This window comes from Dermacentor andersoni, chromosome 1, assembly GCF_023375885.2.
Source record: "Dermacentor andersoni chromosome 1, qqDerAnde1_hic_scaffold, whole genome shotgun sequence".
NCBI classification, from domain to species: domain Eukaryota; kingdom Metazoa; phylum Arthropoda; class Arachnida; order Ixodida; family Ixodidae; genus Dermacentor; species Dermacentor andersoni.
The window spans coordinates 162585287-162610037 of NC_092814.1; the positions used below are offsets into that span (position 1 = coordinate 162585287).

The 24751-nt window shown below is 40.2% G+C and overlaps 1 protein-coding gene across 2 annotated transcripts in view; it reads right to left on the reverse strand.

Annotated features, from left to right (window-relative positions):
- Positions 1–24751, reverse strand: part of Fhos (Formin homology 2 domain containing) — a 194606-nt gene that overhangs the window by 12568 nt on the left and 157287 nt on the right. For both annotated transcript variants that reach the window (XM_072287961.1, XM_055062679.2), the window contains exons 13-20: positions 23722–23892; positions 18749–19806; positions 13144–13299; positions 12155–12340; positions 11474–11593; positions 5942–6103; positions 3966–4078; positions 969–1043 (exon numbers count right to left, since the gene is read on the reverse strand). In XM_072287961.1, coding sequence (XP_072144062.1) covers positions 969–1043; positions 3966–4078; positions 5942–6103; positions 11474–11593; positions 12155–12340; positions 13144–13299; positions 18749–19806; positions 23722–23892 — 2041 coding nt within the window. The remainder of the gene's footprint in view (positions 1–968; positions 1044–3965; positions 4079–5941; positions 6104–11473; positions 11594–12154; positions 12341–13143; positions 13300–18748; positions 19807–23721; positions 23893–24751) is intronic.

A 24751-nucleotide genomic window follows, 5' to 3' on the forward strand; every position in this document is an offset into this window, starting at 1 on the left:
CAAACTTGAGATGCTTGCATCGTTCATTGCTCTTTATAAATGGGTATCTCTGACTGAATATTGTTGGTAAAAGTTACTGATAACCCATTTTAATATGAAGTTAACCCTTTCAGAGTCGGCTTTTTTCGGAGCTGATGCGCCCCCAGTGTCATGTTTTTCTCTCAAGTATTATAAAATGAACACATCAGTTTATTTTGGGTTATTCAGAAGGGAAAAAATTATGCGGGTAATGGCAAATGCATCCTTAGTAAGGTCCTCACATTACTATCTTTGTTTTCAATCCTCTCCTGCCTAATTTCATTCTGATGCACGGAAGCGATAGTGCCACTCTATCAAAGTTTTTCTTTTTAAACCTTCCAATTGTGGATGTGTGCTCTCTGCATGGAGCAACTGTGCCCACAAAGGGGCGTGTTCCACAGAGAAATAACAAAAACTTGGAATGAGCAAATGCAGAGGGATGAGGAAATATGCTTCTAAGAACATGCAACAGATGGTGGAACTACCTCGGAGCTCACCAACTTTGTATTACTGTGCACATCCAAGTGGAGAGAGCGCAGAACGTACGGGTACATTAGTGCCATGGTGGGACAGAAACACGGAAACATACTCAGTGACACAGAAAGGGTTATGCACCACATCGGTAGCTGACATTAAACTGAAACACCTTGCGGCATTAACATCAACTTGACACATTCTGTGGCTCCTAAGCTCTCTGCAACATCCGAAGAAGATTGCTGGCTTCACTGATCGGTGCATGGTACTACTCTGTCCCTTGAAGCAAAGGGATGGCACTGTAGTAGCATGGTGTTTCATTTGTTTCCCCATGTCAGGCCCCAACAGCAAATGTGCATTGAGTTCTTTGCAACAGTGAGTGCAAGGGATGCACACTGGGGAGGTGCAGCTGTATTTAATTTTACAGCAGCGTATTACCAGAAGGGAACAGTGCAGAAAATTTAGTGGCCACTTACCTGTTATGAACACGCCGGTGAATGATGCCTAGGATGACTATCCTTTCTGCACAATCGTTGAGGAATTCAGACAGTCTGAAAAAAAAAAATTATAAGTTTACCAAGGTAATTTCACAACAATGCATGGAGAAAATGCATTTGATGGGCTCTCTTTAAGTCATGCTGCAACACAGATGCCTTCAATGACACATTCGAGATCAAATAATGAGAAGTATGTAACTACAACACGAAATTATGTACTGTAATAGCCTCATAAATGGGAATCCATTAAACAGAATGGCCACTTAAATGAGACAACACGGTGAGAAGTAGTTGGTTTTTATATTTAGGTAATGTATGCCATCCTTGTCGCCAATTGTGGTGTTTAACTTGGTGTTCAATGCTACAGATCAAGGGAGGCCGTGGATACCATCATGCTTTCCAAAACGACACTGCCTTTATTCTCTCTTTTTGTCTTGTCTTGAATTACTGCTGGCTTCTGGGTTGTCATGGCTTGGCCCACTACACTATAGTAGGCAAATAAAATTATATGGCAAACAAAACTAGAAGGCAAACAAAACCAGAAGGTACTCAAAGGTACTAAAAACAGGTGCGCCTTTTTAGTGCCATTGTGCTTGAATTTAGCATTATTTATTGCACTGCATTTGCATTGTTCTAGCTCTTGGATTCTTGCGTTCCTTTCACATATGCAAGTTGGAAATTCTGGTGTGTGTGTTGGCAAGTCTGGTGAAGAAGCACAGCAGTGACTGCATTATGCATTTTTGCTGAAGATGTTTTCACCAGAATGGTGCATGCAACATGATACATAGCTTTAGAGCACAGCACTGTAAGGATTCCCTCAGAAAAAGCTACAAGGCAACTAAGTTGCAGAGCAATCAGTTCCATTTATCGCATGTGGAGTTTGGCACGTTGGTGCCCCCCAGCTTGCTTCATCCTTGAAATAATAATTAGATGTAAATTTACACCTTATTAAGTCCTGCGCATGGCCAGATTTCCAGATGGCTTAAACTGAAACATTAGTTTAAATCTAAAATTATTATAGACTTTTAACAATGGGAATAGCAATCCAAAAGCTATCACCATCATCCGTTAGTGCAAGGCAGCATTGTACCAATGATGATGACTAGTGTTTTGACTGCTTTTCTTCAATGTTTCAAACAAATTCAGTCATATCCAATAAGATAAATGAACATGTAGGGTAGAAAGTGTACTTACAATTAAAACAAGCCACATTTTTAAACTGCTCCTTTTGATGAAACATTCCACTTTGCTTTCAGCTATTTTCTGACACACCATGCCATTTATTTGGATTTGCTTTGGAAGGGCTAGCCACCTATTGGGCCAAAATTCATGCGTTCACTCTGCTAGGAGGCAAAGCAATGAATTGTTTTGGCAGTTCAAGATGTTGCTTTATGTCTTACAGGTTGTTAGTTTATGAGTGTGCAAAGATGGATATGGTTTCTCTCTTTATTAGTGTTTGCCCTTATTTTATACCCTAAAATCCTACACCTAATATGTAACTGTTCCTCTACCCCTTCCCACCTTTCCAGATTTTGGCACGTTATATCTGCTTCTTGTGTTATATTTGGGTGCCAAAGTTTGTAAGGCAGATGGGGAGGGGGGAGTGTTTTTTCTTTTTTGTCATACTGTTCCTGAGCAATTTTTTTCATTGTATTCTCTTCTCAGAACCTCAAAATTTACCCTCGTATTACAATCAGGTTTGTAATATATGCAATCTTTTACTGCACATTTGCAAATATTGTGCACTTTAGAGCCTTTTTGTACGAAATTCTGTCAGAAATTTAGCTTTCCTTTAAATAGAAACAGTGCTTATAGTCCAGCAAGGTTGCATTTAGCAAGATTCTTACTGTACACACTTTCACACCGGAGGCCTTGTGAGCTTGCATGCAAATGTTAGTTCAAATGGTAGCTAAAGCAAGAAAGCAAAGGTCCACTTTAATCATGAATAAATAAACAACTCAAAGAAGCTCCATCACCTTCGCATGCTGTGATACAGAGTGTATGCAAAGAATATTGAATAGATTTCTTGAACTTACAAAAAAGATGCCTCAGAAAGGGTGAGACCTCATCATTAAAGGGGCCCTGAAACACTTTTATAATTAATCCTATAATTACCTCACTATTAAAGGATGTTGTCTAATAAATCTCCTGCTACGAAAACTTTTTGAATCCTTCAACTATAAGTGGAATTATCGCCCTGATACCTGGCTTTCTCTCTCTTTTCGTCTCTGCTAACACACTGGAAGCTACACAGTGGAGAAGTTGAGAGGGCAAAGCCCTGCCCAAAAGTTAAGAGCCATGGCGACAAAAGGGCTTGTCGCAGAACCCTGTGGTGGCTGTGATAGACTACACTACGCAGCACAATGCTGCTTCATTTCTTAGTGCTCTCCTTTCCATGACTGATTTCTCCTTCACTCTTCCAGAAATTGCAATGACCATTAGCACTTCGCTTCTGTGCTTAGCATATACTTACTCATGCCATTACAGCAACAAACCAACAACCTTAAATTTTCCTATGTTATTGGGCAATGCAAAATCAGTAGGGGAGTTGCTGCATACAAAAAAGCAGGCTAACATTGTAGTCAATTTCTAAGGTCTATGCTCTGCATAAAAAAGCACATAGCCATAAGCTCAAAAGGCTCATGGCTATCTTAGTCTTTTTAACTGCTATGCTAAAAAGGCATTTATGAAAGAAATGCCAGTAAATAATAGTGGCACTGCAATGCAGCCATGATATTATTTTGTGGTTAGTACTAGTACACTAACATGGTTTGTGCCAGCCACTAAATTATAATAATGGTGGAACTGATGGGAAGTATTATTGGTGAAAAGGATCCATGGTGTGCGCTAGAAACAAACATTGGTTCCAGCCTAGTATGCTTACTCTTGATAAAACATGCTTGGCATGCTTAGTTTCACAACAGTTTATTGGTTACTGTGGAAATATTTCACAATGTGATGTAGCAGTACACTCACTTGGCTTTCATGGCTGATCCATCATGCTTAGCAATAACCTTCAGGTGCTCCCATGACGCCTTGCAATCACTTTCCATCTTGCTCAAATTTTTCGCAACCTCATCATAGTCAACCTGCATTCGTACATCAGAACCCGTACATTATATACATGCAAAATTTTCATTTGTACAGTTTTTAATTAAAATGCTGCATTATTTTTCATTCTTTATAGATTCCTTGCACATTTGCCTTCACAGCTGTCTTTAACTTAGCATTTCATTTAGTGCCTTTAAACACTCACAGCGGTAGTAGATTTTTCTATATGAACCAGTTTACAAACAAAATTTTATATGTGAATTCAGAATTATCAGTTATTTTCAAAATTTTGACTTACTCTTTTTGGCACTTATTCAGGTTTTCCGTGCCCCCAAGCAACAAAATTCTTCAATGGGAAGCTTGTTGGTGTGTTTTTTTTTTTTCTTTGAGAATATTTGTTCACATAAGGGCATAAAAACATAAAAGTGTTTTTGATCAGTTTCAAAAGTACTTCCCATTAGTGTGATAGCTGCCCTTTGCATCTTTTTATCAGTATAATATTACTGTAGTAATTAAAAAAGAAAGTGTAGTGGATTTGAAGTGCCACCATTGTGGACCACATGCAACCATAGTATGTTCCGCCAACCAATTCAATGAATATCCAAGATCTGGCAACAGTGTTGCCAAGCAGCAACATGATGACTACAGTGACCAGTAGTATGTCTAGACTTTCATTAAATGCAATAAAAAGTTCAGGCGATTATTTGCACTGCCTCAACTAAACCGTAACTGGAAAAATCAAACATAAGTGGTTTTAATTTTTATTTCAATCACAACCAATTTATACATGTTCTAAGCATAGATTTATCGACATTATTGCCAATTCTGTGCCACATATGTAGTGTTTCTATGCTATAACACTACAATGATAAAATGACAATGACTGGTTTATAGTCACCAAACAATCCCTCTAAAGCACTAGAGGAAGGAAAATTAAGGAGAGGCCCCAACAATCCTACATGCGTCACGAAAAGTGTGGCGGAAGTGACGCATCATTTATAGCACAGATAGCAACAATGTTACTTTTGCTAAGGGAAGCAGTTGCTCTCTGTGGCTGAAATAACATTACCATGACTAGGGTGGATGTTGTAATGGCACTTGCTGTGACAGCCAGGGCAAATGCCATACAGTGATCAGTGTATGGATGTCAACAAAGAACCTGACCAAACAAGCTCACTGTGTAAGCAAGATGCTCTAGACAGGAAGCTCTGCTCCCTCTAGCAGCATTCTCCCTAGCAACACTTAGAGCCTTTGATGGCCTTGGTTAGCAAGTGTGGAGGATGCCTGCTAAGAAGCTGGCAGGCGAGGAGAAAAGGAGCTGCCTTGCAAGCATGAGTGCTTCAGTGCAGCATTGTGGACAGCAACATCAAGGGCTCGCCTCAGTTTTTTTGTTCCTCCTTGCTAAAGCAACATTTTTAAACTTGTACATGTACGTGAGTGATTTCACTTCCAAAAGTGTCAAAAATACCAAAGCTGATTCTATCAGAGAAAGAGAGAAAACAAAGGGGTCATTCAGCAAGTAAAAAAAAAAAAATACCCCATAGATATACGTGGGGAAGTGGGGCAGCCAACTGAGATCTGACCATCTTGATACAGATATCAATGATGGACTTTTGAAGGATATCTAGGGGATATTTATTAGCGAAAATTTTTTTGGTTCAATATATAATGAACATCCTTTAATGAACGTTTAAGTGTATACACATGTATATGCAAGTATAAACTCTGCTAATTAACATTCTATTCTTGACAAGTGCCAATAAGATATGAAAGGTAAAACTCAGCAGCAAATATTTATGTACATTACACACTGTCTTCTTGAACACAACACGCTATGGGCAGAAGCTTATAAATCCTTTCACTCAGATACAACATCAAAAAGAGCAGCCCAAGTGACTCACTTTAGAACTTCTCGTGACAGCTCCGATCTCGGAGTATAGATCAGTAGTGTCTGGGTGCTTTTCCATGACCATATGGCACAAATGATGCAATAATGAGTGCTTGTGAACAGTGTCCTTTACTTCAGGAACTTTGGCCAGGTAGTCAATCTGAAAGCCTTTCACCTAAAATAAACATAATTCAGTTTATTTTGAGAAGGTGTGGTGTGAAATGACCACATCACAGGTGCTGCAAACCATGCCACTGGGATGATACGTTCAGCTGAAGTACATAAATATATCACCTAGTCACACAACAAGTCATTACCACATTCCAGTACATCCACAGTCATCCCCGTGCAGACATATCATTACAAGGGTAATGTATTTAGATTCCCAAAGTCTGAAATTGAAGAAACATTAATTCTGGTCTGGTGATTAGCTTACCACAGAATTACTGGTCAATAAAATAAGATTATAGAATTGGAAAAGTGCATTAGCACATAAAATGTTCCTTCTCAAAAAAGGAAACAGAAAAAAATGGCAGAAAGAAAAATTAGGCAAATGGTACAATGTGTCAAAGGTCACCATTGCAAAATCAACTTGTGAGGACAATTTACGTCATCACCGGCTTAACTCTTTCTTTCCCTTACCCCAGATAAACAGCAATGATTTGAAATGTCTCTTCAAAGTGCGGTGGCCTGAAATTATATTTTTCATTTAATGACAATCTGCAACATCATGCGAAGGCAGAAGGTTAATGCGCATCTTTTCTCCTATACTCCAGCTGCAGCACCAAAGTGTAGCTTATACCCATGCCACGCGGGCGAGGTTAATACCATTAAAAGTTTAAGACCTTAAGTTTCTTAATGTCATTATATTTTGGTCACTGCTACACATGCATACTTAATGACATTAAATGTTGCGATGGCGATAGCTGCAGTGAAACGGTTGAGTTTGCTTGCCAATCGTAATACAATAAAAAAAACAGTTATCTAGGGAGTAGATATTTAAGAAATGGCGTGAGAAACATTAACAGGCGTAATGTATGTAGTTTACTTCAGGAAGGTCATTGTTGCACCCAGCCGTAAACTGTTTGAAGCCAAAGCTAGCTCATAGCTAACCCATAGTGTAGCCAAATAATTGAAACTGGAAAAATAGCGCTCACAGCTTCCAAGCTCTCAAGCAGCGATCCTGAAGAATTTGACCATGTGCTCCAGTTTGTTCTGGCGTATGTGCTTCTTCAAGCCAAACATAGTCCAGAAATTCGAAAGCTTCAGTACGAGGCCAACAAGGCATGGAGCCACCGCCATGCAATCGAACAGCTTCTCCTGGCTAACGCGCTCACACTTAGTGCTCTAGCCATGCGTAGCGGCAAGATCGCCTGCTGATCTCTACGAAAATAAAGAGCTCCTTTTAAAAAATTGAAGAATACATTAGTTGTTTTTATCTACAAGTTCGCTTAATATCGTCAAAATGTGGTCACCACGGCCACGGCGGGGACATTGGAAACGAAAGTACGCATCCGACGGTCAAGTGAGTTGTGATAATGGTAAGAACGCACTACGCCGCAAGAAAGAGCAATTTTTTAAAGAAAGTGATGCATATATTAATTGTTATTCATTAAGAATCCGTTTAGTCTCGTCAGAATGTGGAGACATTGGTAACGAGAGTACGCATTTGATGGCCAAGTGAGTTACGAGAACGCACTACGTCGTGAATGGCATTAAGCTTTAATGCCATTAAGCATGTCTGTGTGGCACCCTGTGAATGACATTAAAGGTTAAGGCATTAGCTAGTTAATGTCATTTTCTGTGCCCGTGTGGCTGGTGTATCAATCGCTGTTTTTTATTTGATAAAAGAAATTTAGATTTATTCAGTCAGGAAGCTTTTAAACAGTTATCTTCTCAGATTAGCAATGGCAATTCACACAAAAAGGTATCAAAAAGAGGAATCAGATGTGGTTTTAACTTCTGTAAGTTATTCTGCACTAATATTTTTTTAAAATCATTGTTGCTTTCAATGGGCAACAAAGTTAGCCAATGTGATGGCTGTGACCAGTCGTCATTCGAAAGGTTAGGCGTAGAGGGCATGCACACAAGAACAAAAAGGACAAAATAAATGCGTTGTCCTTTTGGTTCAGAGCATAGCTTTTATTTTATTTTGTATTCCATTCCTTAGGCTTATGATTCGGTTACAGTAAGCGTGGAATGCATGCCTAGTCGTTCTCTGCAATACAGTGTCCCACCTAACATGCAGCAGGTTTAAAGAAAGTAAGATTCTAAGCCTTTTATTCAGATGTAACAAAGTGTAAGTTGTTTACAGCCAATTGAAGAAGCCTTCAATGTCTTCTTCATGTTCTTTGTAATTAAATATTTCCTGATTAAATAACTTCTTAATGATTAAGTTTATGGCCACTATGTCAATACTAGGCTTTTAGAGCACCTATGAAAACCTTCGTTTCACTTCTTTTTGGTGCACTACCTTCTGTAAAGCTTCTTTTTCTAACAGTGCAAAATTCTGACATGACAGCATTAAATGAATAATTCAAGGGTGATTAATGGTGTAGGTTATTATCAAAAACAGCTGGGTGAGAGCGAAAGGCATGCAGACGTGAAGAAAATATGTCAATGGAGGAAGAGGAGTGCAGAACCAGAGGGTAGGCGGGCGAAGGTGACTACGCCAGTGTCATATGAAAAAGTGCAGCAGTTAATTATTTAGTACCAATAATTTCATAAGAGGGCCCCTCACCAGGCCCTATTACAAATTTCATTTATTTGACGGAAGTTACAACGCATTGCCTAGAGAGTGTTTTATTCAAATAATTTTTAAGATCAGTTCATTATTGGAAGAGATAGATGAAAGTAAACTTCCTGTTACTGTGTCACCAGGAAGCAAGCATCACTGTAAACACACATTCCGTCCCTTTGCCTCGACTAGCATCTGCAAACAGTGTTCCTTCCCTGCCTTCTCCCATACCGAAGCCAAGGGACTACGTTGGCTTCACGTGATGACTCCCGCCTCCTTTTTTTCTTTTTCCTTTTTTTTTCTCCTCTTTTTTTCACTGGATGATTAATCGAAATCGTGTGCCACAGCACAGTGACCTTGCAAGGAGTGCGTCTTGCAACAGAGAAATTTGTGCATGTGACCTTGACTCTCTCACTCAAGAGCGAGGGCATGCAGCCTTCTGTTTGAACTTTCAACCCTTTTCAACCCAGCTGTTTCATACTTTGCAGATGTGATAGCCATCTGATCCATGAGCCACACTTGTTTGTTTGTAATGCCCAAGCCTAGTGAGGGGCCCTTTAAAAGCAAAAATACTCAAGGCTATTTCAGGTGGCTGCTAACAACATATGCTAGTTTATTTCATCTGCATAGAAGGCTTCCCTTGAGAAAAAAAGAATGTTAGCTTATACATCCTGATATGCTGAATCAGTAACTCTCGGCAGGCAAGTCTAGCCTGACAAATTGAGCTAAATCAGAAGGTTCCAGAAATTTATATGGAAAATGAGCATGATCATTTAACCAAATAATGAGCATGACCATTTGCGTGCATAAATAAACACAAATTCAGGAAAAGAACAAATTTCTTGGCAAGTCATTGTGGAGAATCATCGTACATGAAGAACAAGGCTTTCATCCGGGCAATATTGTCACACAACAAAGCATGTTCATGTATATTTGTTGTCAGGATACTAAAGGTTAAAGCTGCACAGTGGAAGCAAAAATGAAGCCTGCGGTCAGTGTCACTGCAACATAAAAGGAAAACTACACCCACACCTAAGCACACATTGATAATCAAGTTATTTCACACAATCTACTGAGTCTCTGCTGCTGCTGTCGCTAAAAAACTTGTATCCAAAGCAGCTGAAGAGCATGATCTGTGCCATTAGTCTTGCCAAGTGTGACACATGCTAGAGGCCATGTTTCACAACACTTCCACTTTTACTATCAAGGCTACGCAAGTTGTTAGAAAATGACTAGGGGTGTGCAATTATTCAAAACATTTGAATAATGAATCAACTATTGTCCTATTTGATTCAGTTCTCAAATCAAATAGTCAGAACTCGAAAATTTGAATACTATTTTTCAAATATGTTTCAAAATTTTACATCAACTGTACACAATCAAGCATGAAATTAAAGCAAAAATGCAATAACTCTCATCCCATCCATAGTGGACATAACGTACTAGAGCATGCATACTAGAGCCAGTCTTTTCCACTTAAACACGATCACTCACAATAAAATTCTGTTTAGACACGGCATTTGGCAGTTGGTAATATTCGGTACTATTTAAAAATGCAGCACCTGTGTCCTCTCGTCGGATTAAACAAGAATACCTTTCACTGCAACATACCTTATACAATAGCGGCACCATCTGCTGTGACCATTCCAACTAGAGAACAAGTTTTTTTTTTTTTTTCCTCCCTATGCTATTGCTGCAGACGACACGTATGTCTGGTGTGGTCACGAAGGTATACACAGATAATAGAGCCTTCTAGCCTGTCCGCTATTGCGGTAAATGGAAGCGGTTTGGGCGGATTGCCGGATTTGCGGGGCGTAAACGTGAGCGGCCAGAGCAGCGCAGCCGCCTGGTAGCGTAGACTTCAACCAGACAAACACAGTGCTAAAACTGCAGTAACCCACTATATCCTGCTTCGCTAGTGGTGCAAATTTTTGGCAGCGGCGTAATTGTGAACACAATTATGCCACTGTCAAAAATTTACACCAGCAGCTAAGCAGAATATCATAATTAGCTTTGTGTTTGTGTGGTTGAGCTTTGCGCCACCAGCTGGCACCACCAATCTGGCCACTCACGTTTACGCCCCCGCTAAACCGGCAAACCATCCGCGCTTGCCGGAATACCGGACACGCTAAATGTCTCTGTTAATTGGCCCGCAAAGTTACTTATAAACTTTATATGATAATGCATGACTGCGTATACTCCAAGGAGCTCCAAGTTTGCACACAATCTACTTAGTTTAATGCTCTCTTTATGCTTTTAATAAAGCAGGCTTCATAATGTGCAGTGTAATGACAGAAACTTTCCATTGTTGTGAATATCAGGATGTGAAAATTGTTGGTGAGAAGCCTGTACATTATTCACAAGCTGTTTCAAAACATTCTATATTAGATTTGATTCGATTCACTTCTGTCATTAGTCGATTCTCAAAAACTGCTGTTCGCACAACCTTAAGAATGATAAATGTGACAAAGCATAAAGGAAAAGCTTCAAGCTATACAAGAGATGGCCACATGGTCAGTTTGACATATCTTATGTGTTGCAGTAAAAAAATAATGCCAATACTTTTTGAGCTACTTAAAAAGCAATGGCATGCAGTACCCTGACATCAGTTATTTTATTGATGTGAGAGAACTACATGCTATTGCATTCTTATGTACCATGTTATACTGCTCTGTGCTGTTCTCTTAATGTAAAACTTATGCTGCACTTGATTCTTCTTATAAATTTTCCGCTAAGGATGGCATTCATGAAAGCATTAGAAATATTATTTCACTCTCTCCACACAATTTTCCAGCACATTGTACTTACCTCCGCACCATTGAGAAAGTTTCCTATGGATAGCAATGTGGCCAAGATAACCCTGAATGTCTTGTTTGTTTCAATTTCCTCAATTGCTTGCTTTAAGTCCATAAGTGGCTCGGCAACTTCCTGCAACATATTATTACAATGGCTTAAGCAACCTCTACTCAGTAGAACAACTGAATAGGTTGAAGCTAACTGATAAACAGCATGCATCAGTAGGATAATGTGTGGACAGGAAGAAATGATTATTTTAAAATGTTGCGCATGTGGTAGTTGCTGCATGGCTGCCCCATGCTTTAAACTTCAAGCATGATCACTGCATGCAATCACGAACACTATAGGAATTAATCAGCATCACTATTCCTTTGATCCTGAAAGGCCCCAAGAGGAGTATAACATAAGGATAAAAAATTCAGACAAATCGAAAACAAGAAGGAAAAGTACAAAGCAGGGCAACACAAGCAAATGAAGAGGGAAGACAAAGCATGTAGCATCATAATATTTGAACAATCTGGCATTATTAACATTCGGAATAGCTTGACCAACTTTATAAATCTCACAGTGATGCATTAGTGCTGATAAATAATATACCATTTTGTAGCTAATATGATGAATCTTCTGGAATTCAGCTGGATTAAGAATTAGGAATTTCACGAACCTCTCAATAGTAACAAAAAGCTAACTAACCCGCTCCATAACATCATAATCCAAGCGGAAAGCCCAAAGCCTGAGTCGAGCTTCAAGTTCACTAATGGATGCAAGTGTCAGTAGGAACTGTTCTGCATTGCCGAGGGGAACATCCGGGTTTGCCATCTGTGCTTCCATGATTTTGTTCTTCTCGTCTTCTCCTGGCATCATCGTTGTCAATATTTTCTGAAAACATAAAATCAATAAGGCATCTCTTAGGCATGTGAATTCTACTGTTTGTTGCATGCCAGCACAAGTCATTCTCTCTCACGTTGCACATACACAAGCTGTTTTACTGATCTGACATAAGTATAGGTGTGCCCACATGAAAAGCCATTATAAGAAACCATTGACCTTGGCAGTGGAATCTTTATTATGCAAGCTGTCCACATATGGAATTGGCAACAAGGAGTGCTGTTAATAGTCCAAAGGCTAGGAAACATTCTTTTCAACAGCAATAGGCAGACGTGCATGGTCCCATTCTCTTCCTCTTGTGTGTCTGAATCATGCTGTTCAAAAGAATGTACAGAAAGCCATACCAACACTTCAACCAACAAGTTCATTTGTACACACAATAACCATTTGTACGCACAATAAACACAGTTACATACACACATGTATACAAGTGCCCTAGGAACTAGAAGTGGGGACATCTGCTGCCATAGCTCAACTGATAAAACAGTGCAAGTAATGTATGAAGGTCATAGGTTCAGTTTCCACAGCCAGCAGAGTGTCTTCCTCTAATACAAGTTTACTCTCCCCTGCAATTACTAGGCATTTTAATAATACAAAATCAGTTCATTTCCTCCTATATTTTCCTTGGCCTCAGTGTATGATGGCTGAATTTTCAGTCCAGAATACTATGAAAAGCACAGTACACTAACTCATTTGAGGGCTATGAAGCTTCTGAAGCAAGTAACAGAGCCTATCGAAGCCTAATACATGTGAAAGCACAACGTTGAGAGTTCTGCTGCTCATTTTGTACCCACCTCAATGCCTTCTTTGTTCATAATGGTGCTGTCCATCTTTAGGATAGCTGTTTTGATTGTTCTTGGAGGTGGAAGCTTGGTCATGCCAATGTTAATGGCATTGGAGCGTTTGGCATCAAGCACTATCACTTCATTCTTCTTTCCTTCTTGATTTTTCTGTAACCGCCATAGCATAGAGCAATGAACAAAGTAAAAAAAAAGGAGTAAGCTTGAAAGCTTATTTTTAAAGGTTACAACAGCAATGTTGAGAATTGATGTAAAAATGAAAACCCATTAATTTCATTTCTGTATGAAAATTACAGATTTAAGCCAGTAACTTTGCAAAGTGAAAGAAAGCACTTGTCTCCGTTGAAATTCAAGGTCACAACATTTAATTTCAGGAGAGAATGGTGTCAATTGGTCAGATACCCTTTCTGCATGCCAATGAGAAAAAGAGAGGCCAATAACAGGGTGTCTACCAAGTTGACATTTTCAAATTCCCTGAGTGACAAAGAACTTTATTTTATGTCAAGACAGGTGGACACCACGTCTCCCGATACTGTCACTCTCAAGTATGCATTTAAAAAATTTTTAAAAAAAAACAATCCACTCTGAATAGTAAGGATACAGTAGTGTTTATTTCATTCAATATAGAAAACTGAAAGGAGGGGATAGTAAAATGCACAGCAAATAAAATATCTTCGAAAAAGAAAAACGGTAAAGCCCATTGCAAATCGAGTCGAACATTTTCAAATACGAATAAAAAGAGATGCATACAGCAGCAAATATTTTCGAAAATGACATATTTCTATCAAGTCTTAGCAATATCATTGGTATTAGGCCTGAACTGTGTCACAAGTGAGATTTTCTCAGCAGCTGGAAAGTAAACATCAACTGTCCTCACATATTCTCAGCCCACGCACAATGCGTCTGTTTTGCTTTTCACTGCTTTCAAGAGTTTGGTTTGGATGAGGGACACCTGCATCTCGGCATCAGCGAACACTTTGCTTTTTGAGCTCAAGCTCCTTCAAAGAAGAGGCGACACAGTTCCTTTCCCGATAATTCCTCAATGCGACGGTCATTTCTGCTCTTGTCCTCGTTCTGCCGCGCGTTGGCCCCACGGACCATTTGAAGCATCCTCTTGGTCAGTTGTACAGTCAACGTCCGATTTTTCGGACTCCCTAGGGGTCACAAAAACGTCCGAAAAATCAAATCGGGCAGTCCGAGAAAATGAATGCATGTATTTAACTGCCCTTAAGGGCTCAAATCGTCACATGCACCTTCGAAAAAGCTCTAAAGGCCTGCCAGTAAAATTATTAAACATATCGGTGCTCGTACTGCGACAGAAGACGGCGGGTGCACGCGTAGATAATTATGGAATACGTACTGTGTCCCGTGACAATTGCCCATTCCCACGCTTGTTAAGCTTCACCTCACTACTTCACGTGCGCTTCACCGCGTAACAACGATGTGCTGAGGCGAAGCTACCTTTCGGCAACCAGAATTATGCAACGCGCCATGCTTTCTAAGCTTCGAAGCCAATCGCGAGGTTTATAGAGGCGGATTCGGTGCCATTACTGACAGCGGCGAATTCTTTCAATGAAAAACACGGCACCGAGTGGCAAGAACCTTCATAGCGAACGCCGAAGAAGCTAAGCCTCGCGTTGCCGCGGTGGTGACTACGGCTGCCAGCGGATCTACGTGCGAGAGCGCTGGTTCGAAACGGCAAGATAATCAAAACGGCGGTGTTGGCTTTGATTAATGCCGTTTCGGACCTGCGGTCGCGGCAAAAAGCCCGGAAAATCGGACAGCGAAGGGTTCTTGCGTTGTGCCGCGAAGCCGTCCGCATTATCGGGCATTTCCCAAAAATCGGGCGTCCGGAAAATTGGTCGTTGACTGTACATCGGCAACTCCTCCACCCGACGACACGGCGTCAAAGACGATTCCTCTCTTTTACTCGAGCCAGCAGCAGGGCGACTTTCGTTCCCTTTCAATGACAGCTAATTTAAATTTCCCTGGTTGAAGCACTAATTCCCCGCGTTTCCCCTGAGTATTTCCAGACTATTACATATTCCTGAGAATTCCCGGTTTTCCCAGTTGGTAGACACCCTGTAATAACCTGAAAACATGCCAATAAGCTAAAGTAATGTTGCAGAGCCTCAGAGAGAAAATTTCAAAAAAAAAAGGAAAGAAAGAACGAGAGAGAAAAGCAAGATGAAGAGAAAATGCGGAAAAGCTTTGTACTGGCAAATACCAAATGTTTGAAGAACACTTTCAGTACACTGCTGAAAGACGATATCTACGGCCTGTGCATTATATTACAATTAAGCACACAAGCTTGCAGAGCTAATACTAAAAAGGCCCCATAAAACCACAAGTATAGTTACATGTAGCCATCTGTGCTTTAGGAAAAATTAAGGCTGACCCACTCAAAGCCTAAATCAGCAATTCTATAGAACTGTAACAGAATCACAGAATGTTAATCAACATGTTGAACAAACATTAAAAAAAGCTTGAAAGGATTGCTTATTGAAAATAAGATATTTCACAATGCTCCTAATGACAAGAAAGTGCATGCCATCATTCTATTTGTTGTATTGCACAAAATAAGTAACAAAATTTCAGGCAAGAGTTACTTGAGAGACAAGTCCACTTGTCGAAACGTTGGCTTCTGCTTTCATCTTGTGCTAGTTTTGCTAATCGTCTAGAGGGAATATAGCAATACTGTTGGTAGGAGCCTAAAATGTGGTAGCTCATTCACAAGGGACTACTACACTAGTACATCGATTTTCTCGACTTGCATTAAAGTTGGCTTTAAATATCCTTGTGGCTTCTTGTTAAGTGTCTTAAAGCCAATATTTAATCATAAGATCATCACATGACAATGATCAACTTAATTCAACCTTTGCAAGCTACCGTTTAAGTGTCTCCAGAGCTTCCCACAGAACAAACTGTTTAATGCATGGCAAGAAAAATTTACCCATGTTGTTTTACAGCCCAAATATCACCTGTATTCGAATAATACATGCAGTAAATAGTCGTCATTTACTGGATGTACTGAAAATTTCATGACACAATAGTTTTTAATGTTACACATTCAACTGTTGTACGGGAATGCTAGAAGACAAAAGATTTGATACTGCAAGAAAGAGTACTTTAAGAAAGCCACAAGTACATTCTCCATGAATATTATCGACAAGTGAACAAAAAGTGTAGTACTGCACATGAGTCTCATGGTGACCGAACTGCAGTGACAGAATGCCCTAATATTGTAATGTTGTAGTTTTCGGCCACAGGAAAAAGATAAACTATGTATGTGTGTCACTAAAGTCATTACATGAAACTGTAAACAATTAGTAGTACAAATAGAGATTTTAAATTTTAGGTATTGTTCCTAGCCACATAGGAAATTTCACAATGTGAAGTAAAATCTTACAACTCAGATACAATTGATGCAATAAATTTCTCTTGTAGTTTTTGTTTCGTGTCATGAATTAACCAGAATGGTACTGGATCATTAGAGATCTTTTGTGTTCACAGCATCCAGTCAGGTGTGATCATGTTTAACTGGTTAGATGGCAAAGGCTGGTACAGGCAAATGCCAGTAAATATAATGGGATAGTGTGCCATGTCAATTCAATCACGTGTCTTTTGTTTACCACCAGTTCGAGCAAGTGCACCAACTTTTGTTGAATTCATTCTCCACATGAGGCCTTGCAGAAGGGGCTTCACATAAGAGCTTAGCATCAATTAAAAAGGCTGATTCCTGGCAAGACAGTCACGGTACCATTTGTAGCCCACATCATAAATTGTCACTCCTCCCTTTGCTAGAAAGTAAAGCAAGTAAAAAAACTGCTCATTAAGCTTTCTTGCAATCATGTACTGGGTTATATTCTTTCTTATTCTCATATAATCCAATATAGGGTGCCACATTCTGTGGCATCAGTCTGGGAGCACCATGGTCACCAAGCTGTCTGCAGTATATGGTATGATGCAGACGATGCCCTCCCCCCTCCGTTCTCTAATCAATCGGGGTGTGACCAGCGTACCCTCCCCGTCCATCTATTGAACAATTCCATCCACCGATAAAAATATTCCTCCACATTGCCCAACTGATGCACTACGCATATGATAGTGTTCTGTATGTGTTAGCCAGCCGTCATGGTATGCAAGATGACTAATTGTAAACTGAGCCGGTCATCCAGATTATGCATCAGCAAGAGGATTATTGTGCGCTCAAAGGTGTGTGGTTATGCTTGCAAAACTGGCTTTGCCCAGCAGAAATAAAGAAAAAAAATGGCAGCAGGAAATGTAACCCTGCTTTATTGATCCTGGTGACATGCGAGGCAGCGGAGAAGATAAAGAACAAAGCCTGTCATAGTTCTTACCTCCTGAATAGAGCACAGATTTCCATTGCAGGTCATCAGCCCAAGCAGCAGCAAGTGTGTTGCAAGGAGAGACGCCTTGTGTTAGCAAGCATGCATACCCCGCAAGAATGAAACCACAGCCCAAACCTAAGCCTTGAAAGCCCAAATCACTTGAGTACTTTAGTAATAAAGAGTAAGAGAGGACAGTAATAAAGCAAATGGCAACTGTTACAGAATGAGCAAGCTCCATAAAGCTGTATCCTTTAGAGAAAACCGAGAAAGAAAACAGGAGCTGTTCTTTTAAATACAAATGATGAAGGCTTCATTCACACAGTGATGATGCTGCTTGGTTACATTATTAAAAGCATTCTAATTATTATTTTACTACCATGAATGAAGATTTGAGCTTGCCATGCCTGAAAAGCACATTTTAACATAATAATTTCTTAAGCAATCTAGTAAGTATAAACTAGATTATATTTAATGCTAGTTTCATTGATGACCGCAGGCTAATCTTGCATGAGCCTGCAATATTTTGTTACTTTTAATGGTATAGAGGAAATGTGCAGCAATCACATATTTCATAGGAGAAAGAAAAGGGCTGCAAAGGTAATGAAAATTACATAAGCTAGAAGTGTTGCAACCTGTGATACAATAACCCTACAGGTAGCTCTTTCATGTTCTGGCTAAAGTAATTTTTTACAGGCATGTGGAAGGGAGAAAACTGCAACAGGGTAAACTGCTTACTCCAAGTAAGAAAACAGAGGCTAATCATACAAGTTCTTACACTTCTTTCTATTTTGTAGACAAGAGGTAAGAGATGTGGGCATCATAAGCATCATTGTTTATCCACAACAATTACTCACAGCAGAGTTCAAAAATGCAGGAATAATAAATGTTGATAGAGAGAGGCTCAAAGAAGCATTCCTTTTATTACTACAAATTTTTCACAGAAATTGTTCATAAACAAAGTGATCTATTTTGTTTATTGAAATCTTAAAGTTTCATATATTTATCACCATTTCTGCAGATATGCAAAAGGCAAGCTTTCTTGGTGATTTCTCAAAAGTACATATTCATTAATTTCCCAGGAATACCATATATGCTCTCTGTTACGATACAGGCAACAGGTATCCTGTTTCTACACATGCAGCTGCATAAGCCCAAAATGGTCGTCGCACAATCAGGTCACCAGCAAAGGTGCAGCAAGGCATTAATATGCAATGAAAATAGAATGTCATGTAGACTGGCTGGCTTACCCTGTTCAGGACTTCCTTGGCCCTGCTTTCAAACAGGTGTTCCAGCTTCTGTGTGTCAACATGCACCCTGTTGAGTTCATCCCAGATGGTCTTCTTCTTGGCCATCTTCGACAACATCGCTGGATCTACCTTCACTTCCTTCCAAAAAAGTTTCACTGTCTTTTTGCTCTTTGGAGGAAGGGCATTGAGGGCTTGCTGCTGTGCCTGCTGCTGCTGCTGCCGCTGCTGCAGCCATGATGGAGCAGCCGGCGGTGGTGGAGCAACCTTTGTGGGCCCACCAAAAGAAGGACCCCCCATAGGTGGTGGTGGAGGAGGTGGCCCTCCCATGGGAGGAGGTGGCCCTCCCATTGGAGGTGGTGGTGGAGGAAGTCCCCCTGTGGGTGGTGGTGGTGGTGGTGGCTGGCCAACACCACAGTTCATTGGCTGGAGCACATCTGCATCATCATCATCCCTTAGGTCTGTGAAATCAAGGTCATTGATGAGGAGTGGCCGCCTGATGGACCGCACTAACTGTTCCCACTGCACATCATTGTCAGCCTTCCACAGCAAGTCAGGAATTGAAGATGAGCTCGTCTGTGGAAGTAGTGATCGGAAGTCAGATCGTGAACGTGATGCTGCAAGCCCTTCCTTTGCTCTACTGACAGCACCAGCTGTGGAGATGTCTGTGGCTGGGCCGTCTGTTGTCCTTCCGCTGATGCGATCTTGAAGCTCTCGAAGACCATCCTTTTTAAGCTGTTGCGGTGGTCGAACTAACTCCTCCTCACGTGAGTTCTCCTCTTCCTGGTTTTTCCCATACATCATGGAGAGCATCCAAGACTTTTTGCTGGGGTCCCTTTGTGTTGGACTCATGTAAGGCTGTGGTGATTTGTTTGGGCAGACATTGAAAGTCTTTGGTGGTTCAACATGCAGATTCGTAGGCCTCTGAAGTGGGGAGAAGTTAGGAGCTGCAGGTGATTGCTGTTGTTGCTGCTGTTGTTGAGAAAGTTGTTGATTTTTTCTATTTTCGTCTTCAATGCGGCTTTCAAAACGGGAACGGGTGCGTTCGATGAAGGATGGTCCTGTAAAATATATAATCAATTTTCTGGGTAGCAAGAAGACTAATCTTTCCTACACATATAGATATTAAAAAAAAGTATACATGTTGGACTGTGGCTAGGCATAAAATCAAGATGCCTATGTGGACACCTGGATATTATGACTTAAATAAGTTATCTTGTGCAGTTCCCAGAAGCAATCTCATACCACATGGTCTCATGTCTCATATATAGGGTGTCCCAACTAAAGTAGCCAAACTGTTAAAAGAAAAAAAAGGAGAAAAACACACTGTGCAAGATATGATTACAAGACCTACTGTGTTTAGTAGTCAGAGGTCTGATGACCGAACATCGCAGTCTTATAATTGCATCTTGCACCATGTTTCAGAGCGCAGCTCTTAGGCAACCGTTCCTGCGAGCATCAGCGTTGTCCCTCGTAACTGAGCAAACGAACACAGCAAAGGATGAAAATGAATGCGGAAGGCAGTGGGTGATGAAAGACGGCGATAGCGAAGAGAGAGCAGGGAGGAAAGTGGAGGAGGGTGCAGTGGAACCATGAGGTGGAAAGTGGAGAAGGAGGGTATGGCAAATGTGTGCAATGAAACACTTAGTGCCGCGCAAGGCGGGCTTTGCAGCGACGATGGCTCAAGATAGTGGCAGAGTAGTGTGCGCCATCGGTATGGAAACAAATGCGCTGCACGAGCAAAGGTCTGTCTGCAGCGGCTGCTGTGAGTAACACCTATCTGTCACCCATGCACTGCCTCTCACGATCTCCCGATTAGCGAGGCAGTCGTGCGACACTTTGCCCCGTTTGCAATGTGCCGCATGAGACATATTGTCCACACCAGCCAATATATCGCGAAATGAAAACACATATATAGAGCTACCCTTAAATTTCAGATTAGTGAGTAGCATATAATCGTCGGTGAATTTCTTTTTCTTCATTTCTTTCTTTTAACAGCTTGGCTAAGATTAGGTGGGACGCATGGTATATGTACCATACAGACAGTAAAACGCCTATGTTTATTGCTACATGATATGCAAAGGCAAACTGATCATGCTACAGCGCAGATGAATTTAGGCATGAAATTCAGATAGGTGCTCCAATGCATACTGTGTTGTCCTAGAAGTATGGTCACATTCATCATAATTTATTTAGTATGCATAATATGCTTGATAGTGCTTGCACAAAAGTTTTTATGAGTAGGGCTGTATATAATTAAAAGACAAGTCATCTCTCTTAACTCTTTCTTTACCACCAGAAATTTGCTAATTTCCTGTGCTTTGATGTTTTAACATTTTATTTCAAGACATATTAAAGGCAACATATACTATGACACATGAAATTGTACCCTGATCGTTGCTGTTTTGAATGGAGGTAAAGCTGAAATAATTGTTCAGAGCTTTTGAGAATTTTTATGTGAAGCTTTAAAGAAGCACCTCAAGGAGCATGAAGTAATAGCTGGCTACTTTTAGTGTAAGTACTAAGAGTAAAAGATATCCAAATAAATTAAAAAATATGCACCTTCCTCCTAGTTCCCAGCTTCAATAAGCTGGACCCCGCAGAAAAATATTATGCAGATTTGGTGGCATGAATACTAGCTACAGTGATGCTCATGCATTGCGGGAAAGCCTTGGGCTCTCAAGAGTATGTGAAAACGAAAAAGCGTCTATTGTGCCAGGAACATTTGCTTTTCCTCATTCCAGCAAGCACCTGGTGCCTTTTTTCCTGTATTCCTTAGGCTATCGAAGCAATAGTTTTCAGACTGCTAAGCATTCACAAGCCTCCTACTTGAAAATTGAGTTCGATAAGTTTTTCTGTGCAAGCAAGCTAGTCTACTCATGCACCATGAACTGGCACTGGAGCTGTCACATGCTTTGTAGAGTTCTTGTACAGGACTGTACTCTCTTGCACAGTGTTACACAATAATGAACAAGGGCATTTCCACAGGCAATGTTCAAAAAGTAAGAGATTAGACTGCTAGTCAAGCTCCTGCTGAAGGCTGTTTTGAAACTGACTGCATGCTCTCGTCCGAGAGAAAACTTTACACGAAAGAAAGGATTGCGTGTAATAAGTTACGTACACTGTGGAAACGCTGACTGATAAAAGCAACCCACCACGGGAAAAAATAAAAGTTGCACTTGATTTAGTCAAACAAAATTTTCAAAACAACACACACTCCTAAGCATGTAGAGGTGTTTCAGATATTGGTAAAATAGCGCAGACACTGGATAAGGAAATTAGAAATCCTGATATAAGCTTCTGTGGCTTTACTGCTGCTGTCATTTAAAAATTATGTTGCCGAGTCAACCAAAGTGCAAATTTTGCATTGTTTGATTGGAGAATTGCTAGGAGGACTGGGGGCTAGTTTCGATGATGCCTTTTTTCAAAGTTCTATTTTTCCAGACTCTTGAGAGAGCCAAAAATTATCAAATCTAACGAATAGTTAGTGTTGTCATCATTTCATATGGTGCCTTGCTTGTGGAAGAATTTCAACGGCAATGTTTAACACTGTATCGAAAAACTGTCAATCAAATCGATCATTCTCTTTCTCATTTTTTTTTTTTTTAGCCTGGTAAGGAAAGAGTTACGTCCCTGAGGCCCTACAATGATGCTTGTTTCTGACAAGCACTGTTGCTTGCCAGAAACAAGCATCCACTTTCTAGTCGTTCCAACCAGAACATATTTTGTATATTTTGATACTGAAAAGTAAGTTTGACTCTGTGAACTGTGTCATAAAATATTTATTTTTGGTGTTCAGAACTGTTGCTTCACAGAGTGTGAAATTCATGAAGGGATTCTCCAGCACATAGACTGAAGTTTATGGAGCATTTTATGGAGTAATAAACTACATGTTTTCAGCTAACTTTGTTTCATTAACATGTAGTGAATTTCTGCTGGTCTTGTCAGAGAAATGAAGTGTGGTCTATCCCCTAGCTTTCCTTCATAATGAACATTTATCTCAATAAACTTTGATTTCATTGATTTGTGAATGAAAGCACAGCTTCTTATTTCCTTTAGTGGAAATCCTCTGTCAAATGTGCAGGACATCTAAAAGAGAAATAAAACTCTTGTCTTTGATGAAGCAATTCTCACATACATAATTTTCGCACAACTTCTCGACAAAATTTATATGAAAGGAGGTCACCATGATCAACCACAATGCCAAATGCAATGTGCACGATCAAGTGAACCACTCATACGGTGTCTTGTTTCTGCATAGAGCCACCTCAAACCGTATGAATGGAAGGGCTATGAGAGAGACTGCAGTTGAGGGTTCCAGATTATTTCTGACCACCTGGGATTCTTTAATGTACACTCGAAGCACGATGCATGAGCATTTTTGCATTCTTCCCCCATCAAAATTAGGTAAAACATTGAGAACACATGTTTTAGTGGCTTCCAATAGATAGTGCCACAAATCCAGTGAGAAGATAAATGGTAACTTCATGATTAAGAGGCATTCAAGAGTGCATGGCTTTGCTGACAAGATATCCGATTGCAAACAGATAACGGAAATCCAATGTCATGCCTGCTAACAGAAACGGACATAAATGTACTGCTACAACGAACCTTTACAGCGTGCTCAACCTTTGCTAAGCATATCAGTACATAGTAATTTTCTGGGACTAAATGCATCTTTTTTGTGCAAGCGTAGTTTGTAAATGGCCAGGGCTCATGGATTTGCCAATAGCACACAAGACAATAATGCAACAATAGCCAAGGCATCAGAAAAATCTTTAAAACTACTGAAGTAAGCTGGCATATTTTGTGACACTGGCCCCTGCTCTCTAGGCAGAGAAAAATATACATGACTCAACAGAAGCTCATCAAACTCATACAGGAAAGAAAATGGCATGAAAGCAAAATTTAGCACACAGTAACATAGAGAGTGCAAAAAAGACTCTTTAGAAAATAAATCTACTTGATTCACATACCTTTCTGAGGCTGCTTCTCGGTGAAGTTTGTAGGTGGAGATGGGACAGGTGGTGAAACGGTTGTCTGATGATCACGTCCATTTTCCTCCTGTTCTCTGATGAGGCAACGATTACGAGCATCCCGCTCTCGCCTTCGCCTTAATGCAGGAGTAATGCCATTTACAACATCATCTACAACAGCACAGAGAAAAGAGAGGTAAGTCATGTATATTTGTCACTACAACAACATTCCTCCATAGAAAAGGAATTAATTCAGCTAGAAAATTACAGGAAAATAAAACGATGCCAGTCTCTTTGAAATTCCATAAGTCATTGTAAATGGTTTGCATTACGGAACCACTACCTTTCAGAGGCGGTATCAGACAGATGATGAATAACACTGTGTGAGGTTGCCTTTTTTTCATAAATGAATTGTTTTGCAGTTGATGAAATTTATTAGTACATAGCTGTGGTTCTGTAACATCTCCTTAAGTGTAAACGAAGAGTTTTAGGAAAAGGTGTCTTTCCTGGAGGCGTGTTGCTGGGTGGCAGTAAAATATATCGAAAAAGTCAAGTGTAAGCTTTTCAATGCGCATTCTGCACATAAAATACTTCAGAATACGACTCAAATCTGCGGTTGGAGCAAGTTCTAAAGCCCCATATTGCATATGCACAACGTTTTTGACCTTATCAATGTCAGATAGCAAGACCAATGCAACTGCACTAAGGTGGACACTAGAAAAGCAAGGTAAGCACTTACAACAATAATGTAATGAGCAATCTTATGTCACCTTAACTGCCTCTAGTTATATAAACAGCCATATTGCAGTGCAATGTAGTGAATACAGTTCTCACACCATAGAACCAGGTTACATTAGTACAAGCCCATATAATGGAAGTCAGAGGAAACTGACGAGTTAGTCTGCATGTAACCAAAGATATTCTCTTCTTCTCTGTTCCACATCCTATTTTCCTTCACAGATGGATGCATCGACCAAGCCTCCTGTGCTAAGAGTGTGCTACAATGCCCAGCAGTTAGCAAGCAATTGGT